This window comes from Nerophis lumbriciformis, linkage group LG21 (assembly GCF_033978685.3).
Source record: "Nerophis lumbriciformis linkage group LG21, RoL_Nlum_v2.1, whole genome shotgun sequence".
In the NCBI taxonomy this organism is placed as follows: domain Eukaryota; kingdom Metazoa; phylum Chordata; class Actinopteri; order Syngnathiformes; family Syngnathidae; genus Nerophis; species Nerophis lumbriciformis.
The window spans coordinates 9511702-9532514 of NC_084568.2; the positions used below are offsets into that span (position 1 = coordinate 9511702).

The 20813-nt window shown below is 39.0% G+C and overlaps 1 protein-coding gene across 4 annotated transcripts; it reads right to left on the bottom strand.

Moving 5' to 3' along the window:
- Positions 1-600: 600 nt before the first annotated feature.
- On the bottom strand, positions 601-18535 carry LOC133621184 (neuronal acetylcholine receptor subunit alpha-7-like). Of its 4 annotated transcripts, XM_061983139.1 has the most exons (10): positions 18360-18535; positions 18070-18209; positions 11200-11244; positions 10903-11012; positions 10749-10828; positions 10502-10669; positions 5533-5736; positions 5257-5343; positions 3011-3120; positions 601-1302 (listed from the first exon to the last, which is right to left on the bottom strand). In XM_061983139.1, the coding sequence occupies exons 1-10, from the start codon at positions 18424-18426 to the stop codon at positions 601-603; spliced, it is 1713 nt and encodes a 570-aa protein (XP_061839123.1). In that variant the 5' UTR covers positions 18427-18535. The 4 variants fall into 4 exon arrangements, with proteins under 4 accessions (XP_061839123.1, XP_061839121.1, XP_061839120.1 ...); XM_061983137.1 differs by having other exon boundaries at positions 10903-11009; positions 18070-18463; XM_061983136.1 differs by having other exon boundaries at positions 18070-18463.
- Between the last annotated feature and the right edge of the window lie 2278 nt (positions 18536-20813).

Sequence of the window (20813 nt, forward strand, 5' to 3'; positions counted from 1 at the left end):
GAGCTGGAGGGGGCGTGGCCTCCAGCTCCGCCTGAATTTCGGGAGATTTTCGGGAGAAAATTTGTCCCGGGAGGTTTTCGGGAGAGGCGCTGAATTTCGGGAGTCTCCCGGAAAATCCGGGAGGGTTGGCAAGTATGTTCTACTGAAACCAGGGGCATAAGTTCTGCTAAAACTTGGTCAACTTGACAGTCGCAGCTACGACCATCGCCCATGTTGTAGCATCACGTGTTCCTTGTTGTCATTCCACATCGCTCACAAGCTCACCGATGTCATCTGAGGCTGTGTTATTAATGTCGAATATATCATTATTTATATATATTGAACCAGGCCATGTTAACTTTAGTGTGCTTGCTGGTTTAGTTAATTTTGCAGCTGCACGCCTATGAGTCATATAGTTTAACTCCAACTATTAGAACATTCGTTTAACATTTTAATATTCATACCAAGTTTCAGTACAGTTTCCGACGTCATTAACATGCACGCAACCTACATGTCCTTGTTAGCACACATTTTTCACTTTGCATGCGTCTTTCAGGAAACAACTAAGCGACGCTCCAGCTAAATGGGCTTCCTAAAGTTCCTCCCACAGTCTTAAGTCTCTCAGAGGAAGTCTTTGGCCAGAGCGTCCCCAAAGTTGGGCGCGGCCATTAGGATGGCGATGGTGCAGATGATGTTGAAGACGCTGAACCCCACCAGACACAGGCGGTCGATGACGGCCGCGGCAAACTGCCACTGCTCTGCGAGACCGAGCTGCCGGTCCTGCTCCAGAACCCGCTCCACTAAGAACTGCACCTCCGAGAGAAGAGCCTGGAGCTGGGCGTCCACCGCCTTGCCTCCAATGACGCCATTTGAGGAGATGGCTTCTGCTCCACCCGGAGACACACCGTACGGTTCAGGGTTCGAAGATGCCGTGTAGGGATAGGGACTAGCAGGTGCAAGGTGTTGATGACTAGGTGTATCCGGTGAGGCTGCCTCTCCTTCTCCACCCGCCGCCACCCTCCTTTGACCGTCACCCGGAGCGTCCAGTTCCGCAGCGCACGGAAAGGCTCGGAAGCCCATGTAAGGCAGGTGACCGTTAGCTTGGGGGTGCAGATTAGGATGCGGGAGGACGATGCAGCCGTTAGGCGCTGAGGGGTGCAGCTGAGCCAGCCTGGACCTCAGGGAGGCTAAGCCCTCGGGTGTGGGCGGGGCAGGTGAGGACATGGTCTTGCTTGGAGTGTCTGCTTGGCTGTGGTCCACCGCCTCACCAGGACGTTTCATCCTCAGGAACCAAGGGATCCACTGCAGCAGAACCAGCTTGACCTGTCACGCAAGGACAGAACGCTTCGTATTCCACCGGTCGTCCTTTGGTTAACATCCACCATCAAAGTAAGTGTATCGGCCTTTCCAAGCTTTCCAGGTTCTGAACCAAAGGCCGTGGACTGAGCCAGGATAGGTGGTGCACTTTCGTACGCACTTCAAACTAAAACTTAAGTCTCTCCAAAAATAGCTTTATTTGTACAAAAAATAGTTTTTCTTTCCAAGGTTAACAAAAACTAACTACTGTGGAGGATGCATATATGTTTAAGAGTTCTTTCTTTTTACATAGCCATGTTTAGAATATCTAGTACTTTTCCTTTGTATATTCTACCAGTTTCTCTTGTCTTCAGAGGCCTGTTTAGTGTCTTAACCTTTGAATGTGAAGACAACTACCACGTCTCTCTCCTTATCAGTGTTGCGAGGGGGAGAGGAGGGTCTTTCTTTGTGTGCAAGGAGTTGGCTTTTCCGTTTGAATGTCAGATCAACTAGAGTAGCCGATATGAATGTATCGGTTAAGTTAAACTCCTAAAGCTTTAGTAAAACTTGAAAATATTCCTATTCTGTCTTGATGGTCCTTCTTACTCAGCATATATGTCATCGAAAGAACTTGGGATTGACCAGCAACTTAGATTCCCTGGGAGGAAGAACTGGTCTGACGCCAGTCTCCCAACCCGACAATTGTCCAATCAATTTCACCTGTGCGCCCCTATATGCACAGGTGCTGTAAATGACACAGAATGTTAATTACTTTTTAATTCAAAAAATAAATAATTTAACTTAATATATGCAGTACCAGAGAAGTATAAATAACATAAAAATGGCTACCAAAACCACAATGACCAACACCAGTAACAGCAGCGCAGTAGGCCCAAGTATCTATCAAACACCACCACCACGACAACACCAAAGTGCAGCAGCGCAGTAGGCCCAAGTATTCATCAAGCAACAAATAATTAATTGTACTTAATATATGCAGGACTACCGAAATATGAATAACCACAGTACGTCTTTCCTTTTTCTTTCCCTTTCAATTTATTTCATTTCCTTTTTCTTTCTTTCTCTTTCCCTTTATTTATTTATTTATTTATTTCTCTCTCTCCCTTCTGTTCTTTCTTTATTTTTCTTTCTTTCCTTCTTTCTCTTCTTCAATTTTGTTCTCTCTTTCTCTTCATTTCTCTGTATTTTTCTTTTGGTTCTCTTTTGTTCTCACTATTTCTTTGTCTCTTCTCTTTCTATCATTATTTCTCCTTATCTCTCTTTGTCGGAACGGCCTAATAACAAAATCCGTACAGCAGTATTCATTTACTATCCATTGACATTGAGTCAACTTGCGGCTATTATAGGGGCGGTATAGCTCAGTTGGAAGAGTGGCCGTGCCAGCAACTTGAGGGTTCCAGGTTCGATCCCCGCTTCCGCCATCCTAGTCACTGCCGTTGTGTCCTTGGGCAAGACACTTTACCCACCTGCTCCCAGTGCCACCCACACTGGTTTAAATGTAACTTAGATATTGGGTTTCACTATGTAAAAGCACTTTGAGTCACTAGAGCAAAGCGCTATATAAATATAATTCACTTCACTATTATTTTCTAGAGAGTGTGCAACACAAGTGAGTTGCAAGATAATTGGAAAAGAAGCATTTTTTGACTAAAGAGGAAATATCTATTTGACAGTAAGCAATAGGAAGTGAACATGAAGAAAACAAACTACTCACCCAATGTGGTATTTGTCCGTTGTTGGGGTTGTGGTGATGGAACTGAAGGACAATAACTGTAGCCACTACAGACATACCAACAATCACCATGGTGCTGGCAAAGTACTGACCTGAGGCAGACAGTGATGATTGTCAGCAAACCGTATATACAGTATCATTGATTAACAGAGCCTGTTGATAAAGAGTGTGAATTTTTGGGCACCGAACCATTCGATACGATTCCCATTTCTGGGGTGATGGACTTGAGGCTGTATTTGTTGTATTTTTTGTGATAGAGTGATTGGAGCACATACTTGTTGGTCACAAAAAACATTCATGAAGTTTGGTTCTTTTATGAATTTATTATGGGTCTACTGAAAATGTGAGCAAATGTGCTGGGTCAAAAGTATACATACAGCAATGTTAATATTTGCTTACATGTCCCTTGGCAAGTTTCACTGCAATAAGGCACTTTTGGTAGCCATCCACAAGCTTCTGCTTGCATTTTTGACCACTCCTCTTGACAAAATTGGTGCAGTTCAGCTAAATTTGTTCGTTTTCTGACATGGACTTATTTCTTCAGCATTGTCCACATGTTTAAGTCAGGACTTTGGGAAGGCCATTCTAAAACCTTTATTCTAGCCTGATTTAGCCATTCCTTTACCACTATTTCTACCGCTTGTCCCTTTTTGGGGTCGCGGGGGGTCGCTGGAGCCTATCTCAGCTGCATTCGGGCGGAAGGCGGGGTACACCCTGGACAAGTCGCCACCTCATCACAGGGCCAACACAGATAGACAGACAACATTCACACTCACATTCACACACGAGGGCTAATTTAGTGTTGCCAATCAACTTATCCCCAGGTGCATGTCTTTGGAGGTGGGAGGAAGCCGGAGTACCCGGAGGGAACCCACGCAGTCACGGGGAGAACATGCAAACTCCACACAGAAAGATCCCGAGCCCGGGATTGAACTCCGGACTACTCAGGACCTTCGTATTGTGAGGCCGACGCACTAACCCCTCTTCCCGCTGCCGGCATGGCTAAACGGGGCTACTGCGCATGCGCTTCACTACTGTGGCATGCTGGGTAATAGAGTTCTTATGTTACCTAGCTCAGTGTTTTTCAGCCTTTTTTGAGCCGAGGCACATTTTTTTCATTGAAAACATCCGGAGACACACCACCAGCAGAAATCATTAAAAAACTAAACTCAGTTGACAGTAAAAAGTCGTTGTCTCAATTGTTGGATTTGACTTCAAACCATAACCAAGCATGCATCACTATAGCTCTTGTCTCAAAGTAGGTGTACTGTCACCACCTGTCACATCACACCCTGACTTATTTGGAGTTTTTTTGCATTTTTCCTGTGTGTAGTGTTTTACTTCTTGTCGTGCACTCCTATTTTGGTGTTTTTTCTGTAGCAGTTTCATGTTTTCCTTTGAGCGATATTTCCCGCATCTACTTTGTTTTAGCAATCAAGAATATTTCAGTTGTTTTTATCCTTTTTTGTGGAGACTATGTTGATTTGTACTTTGTGGACGGCCGTCTTTGCTCCACAGTAAGTCTTTGCTGTCGTCCAGCATTCTATTTTTGTTTACTTTGCAGCCAGTTCAGTTTGAGTTTCGTTCTGCATAGCCTTCCCTAAGCTTCAAAGCCTTTTCTTAGGGCCACTCACCATTTGTTTATTTTTGGTTTAAGCATTAGACACCTTTTTATCTGCACGCTGCCTCCCGATGTCGTCCGCATATTGGGATCATGACAAACCATCGTCGTCTCACACGACGTGTTCCCGACATCTACAAAGCAATTAGCTTCCGGCTGCCACCTACTGATATGGAAGAGTATTACACGGTTACTCTGCCGAGCTCTAGACAGCACAGACACTCAAAAACGGCACATTGTTTGCAGACTATAATTACTGCTTTGCAAAAAATATTTTTAACCCAAATATCGCAACTGTCTGTCAAATGTTGGCGTCCGTTCATTGACAGACGCCAGCATTGTTAATTCTGAAGGCTTCGGGCAGATTTCGTACAGCATGGCAACATAAGATAGCTGAATTCTGATTGGATAAAAAACTCTACAACATAAAAACAACAGCGCTGGAAGGAGCATAATTATGACATGAAGAGAATATGAATACTTTTAGATATTTAGGGAAAGTAAATTAAAAAAATACTTTTATCTTTAATTATGATGATGATTTCTGGTTATGTTAGGCCTGCAGAGAAGGCCCACCACTGTTTAGAATTGTGTAGAAGAAACTGACCTATGAGTGGTATCGAATCTGAGGTTGCAGGCATAATCTCAGCGACCATCAGCATGAAGACCGTCAAAGAAAGCAGAACAGTGATGCCTGCAAGAAAAAGTAGTTGTGTATAATATAAGAGTTGGTGTACTTGCTCTTTCGTTTTCTCCCTCTCATCTATCTGTCCGTTGTCTAAAACTAAGCGTAAAGTTCCCGAGCTGTAAAAAGACTCGAGCGAGACGCTATAAAACGTGCAAGAGCGTTAAATATGCAGACTGACAGCACGCGTCTCCTCACCCAGGCTGATCTTCTCTCCAGAGTTGGCCGGGAGCAGGAAGACCAGCAGCGTCATGGACGAGAGGAGCACACAGGGGATGAGGAGGTTGAGGGCGTAGTACAAGGTCCTCCGGCGCAGGGTCACCACAAAGGTCACATCGGGGTAAGGCTCCGCGCAACACTCGTAGAAAACCTCGTGGCGACCACCAGGGACCTCTGGAAGGGCTCCAAATTGCAGACATAAAACAGCCAAGCTTCCAATAATACGGATTGTGCAACTAAAACCACGTTGGATGCACATGCTCAGGTTCCATTTTTACAACATTTTAGAATTCAATTTGATAACATAGTAATGAGAGTCAGTAGAGTGCAAACTTCCACCAAGGCCAAACTGTATAGGTATGGATTTCTTTGTGTGTGCCAAAATTAACTTACCGGTAATAGGAATTATTATTTAAATGTAACTATAAATATAATAATAATATGTAGGGCTGGGCGATAAAATGATATTAATATACTGTATAATGCGATAGACACGTAATCATTATCAATAAAAAATGTGTTTGATTAAAACATGACAAGAGAAAGTGAAAAATTAAGAAATAGTGGATAAAAGAGGACATATTATTATTTATTTATTATTATTATTTACTTATTTTGAAAATGTAATTTTGTTTACAGATTATATGCAATCTGTTGTTGAAGTTCCCAAATTATGAGTGTACATAAATGAAGGTGTGTGTTGCTGAGCCCGACCTGGACATAATCTGGACTGGACCTGGTTTTAAGAACCCTTTTAAACAATCTAATTTCATTGACAACCAGGTCTGGTGAAGATAATGTCCTTTAAAAAAAAATAAGATAAATAAATTAAAAAATTTTCTTGAATAAAAAAGAAAGTAAAACAATATAAAAACAGTTACATAGGAACTAGTCATTAATGAAAATGAGTAAAATTAACTGTTAAAGGTTAGTACTATTAGTAGACCAGCAGCACACACAATCATGTGTGCTTACGGACTGTATCCCTTGCAGACTGTATTGATATATAATGTAGGAACCAGAATATTAATAACAGAATGAAACAACCCTTTTGTGTGAATGAGTGTAAATGGGGGAGGAAGGTTTTTTGGGTTGGTGCACTAATTGTAAGTGTATCTTGTGTTTTTTATGTTGATTTAATTAAAAAAAATTGTGGATAAAAGAGGAAAAGTCACTTCGACAGTATGACACTTTTTGGGATTTTTTTCAAAACGAACCGTAGTCAGACCAATGTGGTCTGTAAATGATGCAAGGGGTTCGTCCTTCAAAGACCGATAATACCACACTACCTTAGCTGCGCTCACCCTTTAGAGCACAGCTGTAACTTTCTGGTACTAAACCTTCAGAAAATAGTTCTTCTCAGGTTTCTTTGAGTTTACATTTTCACACTTTTTTGTTACACTTTATTAAGCATTTCTTACATATTCCTTATTTTTGCACCTTCATTTTAAGAGGTAATTGTTATGTGATTTTACAAATTTGTTTACATTGTTTGAGTGCTTTCCATGCTTGTGTTGACATTTCCTTTCCTTTCTGCCTTGATATCTGAGGGGATTATAATCAGAGGAAGGTTACATTTGAAATAAATAAAAAAAAATTCAATAGGTCATAAAAAATTAAAAAATATTATTAATTACCAATATCGATCGATATAAAATACTTACATCGTGAAACCGTTTTCAGCCATATCATCCAGCCCTAATAATATATATACATGATTACACCCCATTTATTATTTACAGTATTATGTGACTGATTTATTTCATAACCATTTCCAAATATTGTATTCACTGCCATTTAATTTGATACATTTTGATAATGAATTATATTTGATATATACTTTGTTAGAATAGAATATAGAATACAATCTATATTTTTTGTCATTGTACAACGAAATTGTAAGCAAAACTAATTTAGTGCAAATTCATAATAACATAAGAACATAGATAAAAAATACATAAAATACATAAAAATACCAAGCACACAGCTCACATGCACAGTCATTCTTGTCTTGTGTTCAGCGACACTATTGCTCTTGTTTTATGTATTATAATATTTGTATTTAAATGTGAATATATTAATTTCATAGTGGCGTCAAAAAAAAATCCCTATCTGGGGAATGGATGGTTCCAGTGTTAAATAATGTATTAAATCAGTTATTGCAGTTATGAAATATGTAGTATGTCAATAAATCATATTGAACCTATTTATTAAGTATTATTTAATGTCTGTTTTATATATACTTCATGGCTTTTTCAGTTATTAGCAAGGGAGCAATTAATTACAAAAAATTATGGCAATAATCAAGTGTAAATGCGGATTAATCACGTAATTTATTGCACATGCTCCTTTACTTTAATCTTGGATGTTTACCTAAAAGGTGGTGTGGGGTTGTTATACGGTCAGTGATCAGGTCAAGGCATACGGCAGTACATAGATGAGTGAGGAGTAGGGATGGGTCCCGGATCCAGTCTTTTTTTGGTACCGACTGAATACCGACAGTTCTGCTGGGCATCGATTCACGTAAAATCCAACGGTGCAATGTTATTCCAACTGGGTTGTGCGTTACGTAGCTCTTCGCACTTTGGCACTTGGCGATCACTCCAGCAGCACTGAGAGCGGACTCAGCCAAACGACCTCGAGGTACTGTTGCAATTTTTAGCGCCGACAAAGAAATTGACTCAAAAACTCAAAAGTAAGGCTCCACTTTTCAAAAAAAATGCGCTAGCTTGATGCTAATATACATTGGCTTTGCTATGGACATGCTACTGATTAGCATAAGCGATGTTACATGGCAATTTCAACACCTTCAAAACTATAACTAAGATGCACGTTGCAGTCAAACAGCTGGTGCATAATAAGTACAATATTTACAGTATTAACACTTTTTAGAGCGCAACAAAAGACAAAAAAACACATGTGTGTATATTGTAGCGTCCCGGAAGAGTTAGTGCTGCAAGGGGTTCTGGGTATTTGTTCTGTTGTGTTTATGTTGTGTTACGGTGCGGATGTTCTCCCGAAATGTGTTTGTCATTCTTGTTTGGTGTGGGTTCACAGTGTGGCGCATATTTGTAACAGTGTTAAAGTTGTTTATACGGCCACCCTCAGTGTGACCTGTATGGCTGTTGACCAAGTGTGAATTGCATTCACTTGTGTGTGTGAAAAGCCGTAGGTATTATGGGATTGAGCCGGCACGCAAAGGCAGTGCCTTTAAGGTTTATTGGCGCTCTGTACTTCTCCCTACGTCCGTGTACACAGCGGCGTCATAAATTTTACTTTTTGAAACCGATACCGATAATTTCTGATATTACATTTTAAAGCATTTATCGGCCGATAATATCGGCAGTCCGGTATTATCGGACGTCTCTAAGTAAAATGTTACAAGATGTTTGTGTATGACAGTAACAATGCACTTTGTCCAAAAATTGGGTCTTTTTTTTATAGTTAATTTTAATTATTCAAGGCAGTAATTCACTGCGATTCATCAGAAATCAAAAGTGTGATTAAGCCGATAAAAAAAGGAATTTAACAGCACTAATTTAAAATAGGAGTTGTTTTTTTTTTGTTTGTTTTTTAATTAGGCACCTAAAAAGTCCATGTTTGGGAATTTGGACAGATCCATTAGTTTGACTCCAAGGTTATGAAATATGTAGTTTGTCCAGATCCTCACTGTTAAAATAATTGTTTCTAAATTATCACAAAAACTTTGTGTTACATTGAGGGTCTGGTGAGAAGACAAACGCTGTCTTTGAAACCTACCTGTCACAGTCTCTGTCTGTGTTTGTTTGTCTCTGTGTGTGTCTTTGGGAGAGTGGGCGTGTTTTGGGCGTAGGCGTGGCTCCAGCTCTCAGCCTGGCACAGCTGATCCCAGCACCCTAATCACTCACCTGCCTGCCATCAACTCATCACCTGCAGTCTACAAATGTTTGGACCTCACTCGGCGCGCTCGCCAGATCGTTTCACCTTTCTACATGTGGTAACGCTTCTCGCCCGTTTGTTTTTGAATTCCAGCACTTTTGATAATCTTGTGAATCTGCCATTTTTGTGTTTTTTTGGCTCCTTATTCTACCCCTGTTTTTTCCCTCTGCCTTCAGTTCCCCACCTGCCGTGCGTGCCTGCTCGCCTCAGTGTGCTCTCCTGGACTGCAAAGCCAAGGACTACGAGCTACCTCCTTTCCCTCTGGTTTTACTAATAATAACCCTTGAACTTTAATTCTGCTTGTCTTTCCTGCATTTAGGTCCACCAGTTTTACCCACCGTGACACTACCAAGAGTAAGGCTGGTAAAACTCCACTGTGTAGGGGCAGGGGGTAAGCAAGATGAAGGTGTTCCTGTGTTCTTTCATGTATGGTAGTCAACAGAAAGATATTGTTCTAACCCAAGGACTTCAAAGCGGAGAGAAGACAGGATCTGCCCAATTTCCAGACGACTTCTTTTTGAACCTCCTTTTTGAACTGGTTTACGAACGTCTTTTTGACTATTTTATGGACCTGTTTTTGAACTATTTTACGAACTATTTTAGAACTTTTGTGACCTTTATCCTTTGGAAACAGCGGTGGCCATGTGGTTGGGAAGGAGGCGTGCAATCTTTTGGCAGAGCATGCTGAGATACTGTGCAAGGGTACAGTGTACAGACGACTCTCCTCAATATTGAGTCCAAATTGAATTCTGTCTCTGTTTAATTATTTGCCTCTTGTCTTGTTTAATAGATGTCATCAGTGTTTGAACCTGACACTCACCAAAAAAGAACAGGTTCCTTCTGAGACAATTCCCCACCCATAGCTACAAAGTTCTATAGAAAATGTTTTGGTATTTTACGTGTAATTCCTGCAAATTGTGTCCACAAATTAATTATTGAAATGAGCGCCGTGGGAAAACGTCAGTTTTTACTTTGGCTTCCAAGTGTGTGTTTTTTTTGTCCTCTACTCTACTGTATGTACAGTACTCACCCAGCAGGTCCCACTCCCCGTTGATCATGTAGCCTGACACGTCTGCCTCCTTCATCTGGATGTCCAGCAGCCAGCCATCAAACGTCCAGGAGCCAAACTTTAGCTCGCATCGCTGAACGTCGAAGGGAAACCAGCGCACGTCCACGTTACAGGTACTGATAAATATTCCTTGGACGACAAATAAAAGAGGCGTGTCATTTTTGCAAAGGCACAAAATAGAGTTTAGAGTTAAATACAAATAACTCACCTGGGGGCAGGTACTCACAGAAACCGCTGGAGTTCACCAGCACGTTGGTCTTGAAGGTGGCATCAAACTTATTGTGAGCACTGTGGTGAGTAACAGCAGTGACACAGCGTTGCAAGACTTTGTGTGTGCGTGTGTGTGTGTGTGCATACTGTACCTGTTATAAAGCAAAATGTCAGGTGTCCAGACTTGATCCGCGGTGAAGCGAAGGTTTTTAACGCCAGGGTATTCCGACTGATTCCACTGGAGGTAGTGATCGTACCACTGCTGGGGGCACACAAATACACAACGTGTGTTTTATTGATTACGCTCAGTGCGGCGCTAGCAAAATTGAACGTGGAAATACGAGCACATGTCAGCCGCAGCTGTGTTGCTGGATTGCGGGAGGTGGCTGACACCTTTTCGATGTATATGCCGAAAAGAATATTTACGGCGTTATTCATTGTTAACTCACCATCTGCAGCCAAGCGTTGGTGGTGAGGATCTGGTTCTTTTCATCCTTGAACAATGCAAAGTAAAGTGATTTCATTAAAAGGACGTTTAAAACACGCAAAGACCGTAAAAAAGACATTTGAAGTATATATATGTGTGTGTGTGTGTGTATATGTATGTGTATATATATACACACATATATACAGATACAGTACAGGCCAAAAATTTGGACACCTTCTCATTTCAATGTGTTTTCTTTATTTTCATGACTATTTACATTGTAGATTGTCACTGAAGGCATCAAAACTATGACACCTGCAAAGTGAAAACTGTCAGGTTCAAACACCAACATACTTGCCAACCCTCCCGAATTTTCCGGGAGACTCCCGAAATTCAGCGCCTCTCCCGAAAATCTCCCGGGACAAATATTCTCCCAAAAATCTCCCGATTTTCAGCCGGAGCTGGAGGCCACGCCCCCTCCAGCTCCATGCGGACCTGAATGAGGACATCCTTTTTTAACGACGGGAGGACAACAGGGTGACAAGAACTAAATCATCCAGACAAGAGATAAATTGTATTATGTTTATCTTACCTAAAAATAAATATATTTATTAATTTAAAAAAAAGAAAAACAAAATACATTTTTACTATATTTTGCTAAAAACGTCAAAATTAATTGTATTTCTATTTGTATTTTTTCTGACTCCTTATTACATCCAGGCATTAGAATTATACATTAAAATAAACATATTTGAAATAATTAATTTTAAATTATCATAATTCATTTAAAATGACCATATTTAATTATTAAAATTGCTTGTTTATCAACAACTTTAGCATTTTATTCATTACATTTTGAAGCTCTCAGAAGCCAAGTTGTGTTATATTCCTTAATATTTATTTATGCAAGTTTGAAGTATCAATTATCTAAACACAGTTGTATTTGCATATTTTCAGGATGTAGATATATATGTATATATATATGTATATATATATGTATATATATATGTATATATGTATATATATATGTATATATATATGTATATATATATGTATATGTATATATATGTATATATATATGTATGTATATATATGTATATATATATATGTATATATATATATGTATATATATATGTATATATATGTATATATATATATGTATATATATATATGTATATATATATATATATATACATATACACATATATATATATGTATATATATATATATATATATAATGTGTGTGTGTGTGTATATATATATATATGTATATATATATATGTGTGTGTATATATGTATGAAATACTTGGTGAATTCTAGCTGTCAATATACCCTCCCCTCTTAACCACACCCCCACACCCCACCTCCTGAAATCGGAGGTCTCAAGGTTGGCAAGTATGTCAAACACTGATGACATCTATTAAACAAGACAAGAAGCAAAGAATCAAACAGAGGCAGAATTCAATTTTGCTCAATTGAGGAGAAACGTGTCAACCTGTAACCTCTTACAGTGTCACCCACGCTCTGGCGAAAGATTGTACGCCACCTCTTTTTATTTGGACTTTCCCTGTTTACATAACATCTGTTTCTAAAGGAATGGGGAGTATGTAAACAGTCATTGTTTTCGGTCACATTAACACACACAAAAAAAAAGCCTCGGGCTTGGGCTGGTCCTGGTTTCAGCTTAAGCAGGTCTTCGATGACAATAGATAACTCCCATCCCGTCTCCTCCATCGTACACAATGGAATTTTTCCAAGCCTTTGCTTGGTGCAACAAAGACAGCCTCTTATCTGTTCATTGGGAACTCAGAATGGAAAGTTTTTTGATCATTTACATACAAGTTATCTGACAAAAAACATTTCAGGTGACTACCTCTTGAAGCTCATCCAGAGAATGCCAAGAGTGTGCAAAGCAGTAATCAGAGCAAAGAGTAGCTATTTTATTTTCAGTTATTTCACCTTTTTTTGTTAAGTACATAACTCCACATGTGTTCATTCATAGTTTTGATGCCTTCAGTGACAATCTACAATGTAAATAGTCATGAAAATAAAGAAAACTGTTTGAATGAGAAGGTGTGTCCAAACTTTTGGCCTGTAATGTATATATATATTTTTTTTTCTATATATACATATGTATATATATATACATACATATACAAAAAATATTATTTATTTAACACATAACTCTTAGGCCGATTAGAAAAATAATTACTCACCAAATTTACTGTATAAGAAGGGACTCATGAATAACTGATGAAAAATAAATGTACATAATTATGTTATGCTAACATAGAAAACACATTGAATGAGAAGGTGTATCCAAACTTTTGGCCTGTACTGTAAGTATATATATATTTTATATATATACTTTATAGATAGGGATGTCCGATAAGGGCTTTTTGCCGATATCCGATATTCCGATATTGTCCAACTCTTTAATTACCGATACCGATATCAACCGATATATGCAGTCGTGGAATTAACACATTATCATGCCTAATTTGGACAACCAGGTATGGTGAAGATAAGGTACTTTAAAAAATAAATAAATAAATAAGATAAATTAAAAACATTTTCTTGAATACAAAATAAAGTAAAACAATATAAAAACTGTTACATAGAAACTAGTCATTAATGAAAATTAGTCAAATTAACTCCCTTGCAGACTGTATTGATATATATATATATATATATATAATGTAGGAACCAGAATATTAATAACAGAAAGAAACAACCCTTTTGTGTGAATGAGTGTAAATGGGGGAGGGAGGTTGTTTGGGTTGGTGCACTAATTGTAAGTGTATCTTGTGTTTTTTATGTTGATTTAATTAAAAAGAAAAAAATTAAAAAAAATAAAACTATACCGATAATAAAAAAAACGATATCGATAATTTCCGATATTACATTTTAACGCATTTATCGGCCGATAATATCGGCAGGCCGATATTATCGGACATCTCTATTTATAGATTATTATTTATTTAACACAAATTTTAGGCTGATTAAATATAATTAGATAAATTGTTAATGAATATAGTTCTGAAATAAGCTGTCAATACAATTAAAGTGCAGATGAAAATACAGCTTCACTACTTTGGTCATATTTTTTTGCGCTGAAGAAAATTCTCTTGTGACTTCAGCTCCAGACTTCTTTTGTTTAATATTGTCATTACTGCCACAAATGGTGGAAAAGTGTAATAAAACTATGTATATGTATTTACACACATATATACACATATGTATATATATTTTTTATATATACTTATGTATATGTATACCTATACAAAAATTATTATTTATTCAACACATAACTCTTAGGCCCATTAGAAAAATAGTACTCACCAAATTTACTGTATAAGAAGGGACTTGTGAATAACTGATGAAAAATAAATGTACATAATTATGTTGTGCTAACATACATTAGCTAAATTGGTAATGCATATGTGTCTTAAATAAACTGTCAATAAAATTAAAGTGCGGATGAAAATACAGCTTCACTACTTTGGTCATATTTTTTTGCGCTGAAGAAAATTCTCTGTGACTTCAGCTCCAGACGTCTTCTGTTTAATATAGTCATTACTGCCACAAGTGGTGGAAAAGTGTATTACAACCAAGAACATACCACAGCTGAGAAACAGATTGTTATTGGTGGCCCTCCAGGGGGCGCTCACGGCCCAACAGCGGTTAAGAAACACTGCTCAAAGGTCCCCAAAATATAATTAGAACTCGAAATGTGTTTGAGGCTGAAGTAGTTGGAAAAGATTGACTCATTTAAAGTGGAAAAATAAAACCTATGATATTTATACAGCAGTTTTATGGAAGCGGGCATTAAGTAAGTAAGGGTCTTTAAAGCAGTGTTTGTCAACCACTGTTCCGCAGCACACTAGTGCACCGTGAGATATTGTCTGGTGTGCCATGGGAGATTATGTAATTTCATCTAAATGGGTTAAAAATATTTTTTGCAAACCAGTAATTCTAGTCCGTTGTTGAGTGTCGGTGCTGGCTCGAGCTCGGCAGAGTAACCGTGTAATACTTTTCCATATCAGTAGGTGGCAGCATTGCTTTGTGGATGTCGGGAACATGGTTTGTCGTGATCACAATATGCAGACAGCGGGAGGCAGTGTGCAGGTAAAAAGGTGTCTAATGCTTAAACCAAAAATAAACAAAAGGCGAGTGCCGCTAAGAAAAGGCATTGAAGCTTAGGGATGGCTACGCAAAACAAAACTAAAACTGAACTGGCTGCAAAGTAAACAAAAACAGAATGCTGGACGACAGCAAAGACTTACAGCGTGTGTCCACAAAGTACATCCGTACATGTCATGACAATCAACAACAAAATAGGAGCGCGAGACAAGAACTAAAACACTACACACAGGAAAACAGCAAAAAAATCAAAATAAGTCACAGCGTGATGTGACAGGTGGTGACAGTACACCTACTTTGAGACAAGAACTATATTGATGCATGCTTGGTTATGGTTTGAATTCATATCCAACAATTGTGAGAACGACTTTTTAGTAGAGATGTCCGATAATGGCTTTTTTGCCGATTTCCGATATTGTCCAACTCTTAATTACCGATTCCGATATCAACCGATACCGATATATACAGTTATGGAATTGACACATTATTATGCCTAATTTTGTTGTGATGCCCCGCTGGATGCATTAAACAATGTAACAAGGTTTTCCAAAATAAATCAACTCAAGTTATGGAAAAAAAATGCCAACATGGCACTGCCATATTTATTATTGAAGTCACAAAGTGCGTTATTTTTTTTAACATGCCTCAAAACAGCAGCTTGGAATTTGGGACATGTTCTCCTTGAGAGAGCATGAGGAGGTTGAGGTGGGCGGGGTTGGGGGGTGGAGGGTAGAGGGTAGCGGGGGCTGTATATTGTAGTGTCCCGTAACAGTTAGTGCTGCAAGGGGTTCTGGGTATTTGTTCTGTTGTGTTACGGTGCGGATGTTCTCCCGAAATGTGTTTGTCATTCTTGTTTGGTGTGGGTTCACAGTGTGGCGCATATTTGTAACAGTGTTAAAGGGGAACATTATCACAATTTCAGAAGGGTTAAAACCATTAAAAATCAGTTCCCAGTGGCTTATTTTATTTTTCAAAGTTTTTTTCAAAATTTTACTCATCACGCAATATCCCTAAAAAAAGCTTCAAAGTGCCTGATTTTAACCATCGTTATATACACCCGTCCATTTTCCTGTGACGTCACATAGTGATGCCGATACAAACAAACATGGTGGATAGAACAGCAAGATATAGCGACATTAGCTCGGATTTCAGTGGCTTAAGCGATTCAACAGATTACGCATGTATTGAAACGGATGGTTGTAGTGTGGAGGCAGGTAGCGAAAACGAAATTGAAGAAGAAACTGAAGCTATTGAGCCATATCGGTTTGAACCGTATGCAAGCGAAACCGAGGAAAACGACACGACAGCCAGCGACACGGGAGAAAGCGAGGACGAATTCGGCGATCGCCTTCTAACCAACGATTGGTATGTGTTTGTTTGGCATTAAAGGAAACTAACAACTGTGAACTAGGTTTACAGCATATGAAATACATTTGGCAACAACATGCACTTTGAGAGTGCAGACAGCCCATTTCAGGCGCGCTAAGAACATATATTTTTCCACGATTTCAGCACTCAGGTTAACCATACCTAAATAGACACAAAATACTGCATTACACAAGACTACCCGAATGTACTCGAATGATTGAAAAAAATTAATGTTTTTAAGTTAAATTATTAGTAAACACAGTTTATGTATAATAATTTACGTAAAACCGCGAGTAATGAATAAAGTTTTCGTCAATTAATATATTCTGTAGACATACCCTCATCCGCTCTCTTATCCTGAAAGCTGATCTGTCCAGTTTTGGAGTTGATGTCAGCATCTGCTTTGAGTGTCGCAGGATATCCACACGTTCTTGCCATCTCTGTCGCAGCATAGCTTTCGTCGGTAAAGTGTGCGGAACAAACGACTGACCATTTCGTCGGCTTTCCCCACAGCCTCGTATTTTGAACAAATTTCGTCCAATTTCTTGCCACTTTCGCATCTTTGGGCCACTGGTGCAACTTGAATCCGCCCCTGTTCGTGTTGTTACACCCTCTTACAACACACCGACGAAAGTGAGAAAATGGCAGATTGCTTCCCGATGTGACGTCATCGCTCCGAGAGCGAATAATAGAAAGGCGTTTAATTCGCCAAAATTCACCCATTTAGAGTTCGGAAATCGGTTAAAAAAATATATGGTCTTTTTTTCTGCAACATCAAGGTATATATTGACGCTTACATAGGTCTGGTGATAATGTTCCCCTTTAAAGTTGTTTATACGGCCACCCTCAGTGTGACCTGTATGGCTGTTGACCAAGTATGCATGGCATTCACTTGTGTGTGTGTGTGTGTGAAAAGCCGTAGATATTATGTGATTGGGCCGGCACGCCCCCAATATTATTGTCTGGGTGGAAATCGGGAGAATGGTTGCCCCGGGAGATTTTCGGGAAGGGGGCGCTGAAATTCGGGAGTCTCCCGGGAAAATCGGGAGGGTTGGCAAGTATGACTGGGAGACGTTTTAAAAAGTCATACATTTTACTTTTTGAAACCTATACCGATAATTTCCGATATTACATTTTAAAGCATTTATCAGCCGATAATACCGGCAGTCCGATATTATCGGACATCTCTACTTTTTACTGTCAATATCGGCTGCTGAGTTTAATTTTTTTAATGTTTTCTGCTAGTGGAGTGCCTGGGGATTTCTTTTCAATGAAAGAAATGTGCCTTGGCTCAAAAAAGGTTGAAAAAAACACTGCTTTAAAGAGTTAAACGACGTGACAATGTCTGTGGTGTCAGGTGTATTTGAACGTGTTTTCCTACCACATCCATGACCTGCATCAGCGTGAAGGAGAACTGGACCACCAGTGTGTGCGAGTCGTTTGCCACCGGTCTCTCCATGGGGTTGTAGTCTCTCAGAAGCTCCCTGAGCAGAGAGCGCTGCTGCGGACCCTGCATTGTTCCTACAGGGGTCAACGGAGATGGAGAATTGGTAAAGTATTGATCTTTTTTGGCGGGGGGAGGGGCAGAGTCGTGAAGAAGAGAACGCTGTGTCAGGGCCGGCCAGATGATGGCCGAAGAGTAATAGAAGCTCATTACTTCTAATCAATTACCCGCCCGCTGATTGATCACGGCGGACAGACTCTCTTTCTGCCGTCGTAAAAGAAAGACCCGCTTCATTCCATGCAGTGAAAGTGAGGCTATTAACCATGGACACAACCTGGAGAGACACACACATAAAATTCCCCTGAATGGGGAGCTTTCAATATGCACCTCATAACCCAAAAGACACTTTAAAAGAACACGGTGCAAAAATGCAGCTTGGTTTTCATTGGTATAAAATAAAAGCAGTACCAAAGACTATAAAAATGGGACCCATTACCTCCCTGCTTGGCACTCAGCATCAAGGGTTGGAATTCGGGGTTAAATTACCCAACAATGATTCCCGGGCGCGGCCACCGCTGCTGCTCACTGCTCCCCTCACCTCCCAGGGGGTGGAACAAGGGGATTGGTCAATTGCAGAGGATAATCTTACCACACCTAGTGTGTGTGTGTGTGTGTGACAATCATTGGTACTTTAACTTTTTATTTAGATTTAGACTTCCTTTTATTGTCATTAAATGTTGAACTTTACAGCACGGATAAGAACGAAAAGAGCAATAAGGTGCATATATAAATAAATAGATTATTGTACGGATATATATAAATATATTGCACTTTTGCATATGCATCTATGTTTATAAATGTATGTTATATTGTCGTTATATTCCAGTGAGTTAATCCGTTTTGGGGGGGATTTGAGGGGATTATTATGATGCGATATAATAAGATGTATTATGAGATATTACACTTGTTTTTTAAATGCATCAACCCCTAGATCTTTAATTTTGACCTATATGTGGACCCGGCTGAACAACTGTTGGATATTCCTGTTAAATCGCAATGACTTTATGTAATAAGGGTCCATATTGTGATCATGTAATACATTTTCGCATCATTATGTAATAATGCTACATTTTCTAATAATCTGTCGCATTTTGTAACACGAATGTATTTGTATTTTCTATGACCGCTTATTAAAAAACTTTGACACATTTTGCAACAACATGTCACGCCTATCAAAAGTTATTATTACATTACAATTGTTCTACGTTTTTTAAAATTAATAAAAATTATTATTCATTTATTTGAAATTGTTTTAATAAACTTTGTCACACAAAAGTTATTTTGAATGTAACAATTTATATATATTTTTAAATTAATTGTAATTAAGTATACATTTATCTAATTATTATTCATGTATTATTGTATTTATTATTTAGACTAAGAGAGACTTAGACTTCCTTTTATTGTCATTAGAATTTGAACTTTACAGTACAGATAACGCAATTTCGTTGCATTAGCTCGTTGTAGTGCAGAATAAAAGAGCAATAAAGTGCAGATATAAATAAATAGATTACTGTACAGATACATATATTGCAGAGTAAACAAAAACTCTGAGAAGCTGTGTCCACACTTTTGGCCCGTACTAACTATATATATATATATATATATATATATATATTTTATATATATGTATATATATATACACACACACAGGTAAAAGCCAGTAAATTAGAATATTTTGAAAAACTTGATTTATTTCAGTAATTGCATTCAAAAGGTGTAACTTGTACATTATATTTATTCATTGCACACAGACTGATGCATTCAAATGTTTATTTCATTTAATTTTGATGATTGAAGTGGCAACAAATGAAAATCCAAAATTCCGTGTGTCACAAAATTAGAATATTACTTAAGGCTAATACAAAAAAGGGATTTTTAGAAATGTTGGCCAACTGAAAAGTATGAAAATGAAAAATATGAGCATGTACAATACTCAATACTTGGTTGGAGCTCCTTTTGCCTCAATTACTGCGTTAATGCGGCGTGGCATGGAGTCGATGAGTTTCTGGCACTGCTCAGGTGTTATGAGAGCCCAGGTTGCTCTGATAGTGGCCTTCAACTCTTCTGCGTTTTTGGGTCTGGCATTCTGCATCTTCCTTTTCACAATACCCCACGGATTTTCTATGGGGCTAAGGTCAGGGGAGTTGGCGGGCCAATTTAGAACAGAAATACACCATGGTCCGTAAACCAGGCACGGGTAGATTTTGCGCTGTGTGCAGTCGCCAAGTCCTGTTGGAACTTGAAATCTCCATCTCCATAGAGCAGGTCAGCAGCAGGAAGCATGAAGTGCTCTAAAACTTGCTGGTAGACGGCCGCGTTGACCCTGGATCTCAGGAAACAGAGTGGACCGACACCAGCAGATGACATGGCACCCCAAACCATCACTGATGGTGGAAACTTTACACTAGACTTCAGGCAACGTGGATCCTGTGCCTCTCCTGTCTTCCTCCAGACTCTGGGACCTCGATTTCCAAAGGAAATGCAACATTTGCATGGTTGGGTGATGGTTTGGGGTGCCATGTCATCTGCTGGCACTGTGATATAATAATAACATAATAAGATGTATTATGAGATATTACACTTTTTGTTTTTGAATGCATCAACCCCTATATCTTTAA

Coding starts and splice junctions, on each gene's coding strand:
- LOC133621184 (XM_061983136.1), bottom strand. CDS start 18,342: ATGAGCTTCTATTACTCTTCGGCCATCATCTGGCCGGCCCTGACACAG. Junction 11,013..11,199: donor CCAACGCTTGGCTGCAGATG/GTGAGTTAACAA, acceptor GTGTGCCCCCAG/CAGTGGTACGATCACTACCT. Junction 3,121..5,256: donor AGATTCGATACCACTCATAG/GTCAGTTTCTTC, acceptor TGTCTGCCTCAG/GTCAGTACTTTGCCAGCACC.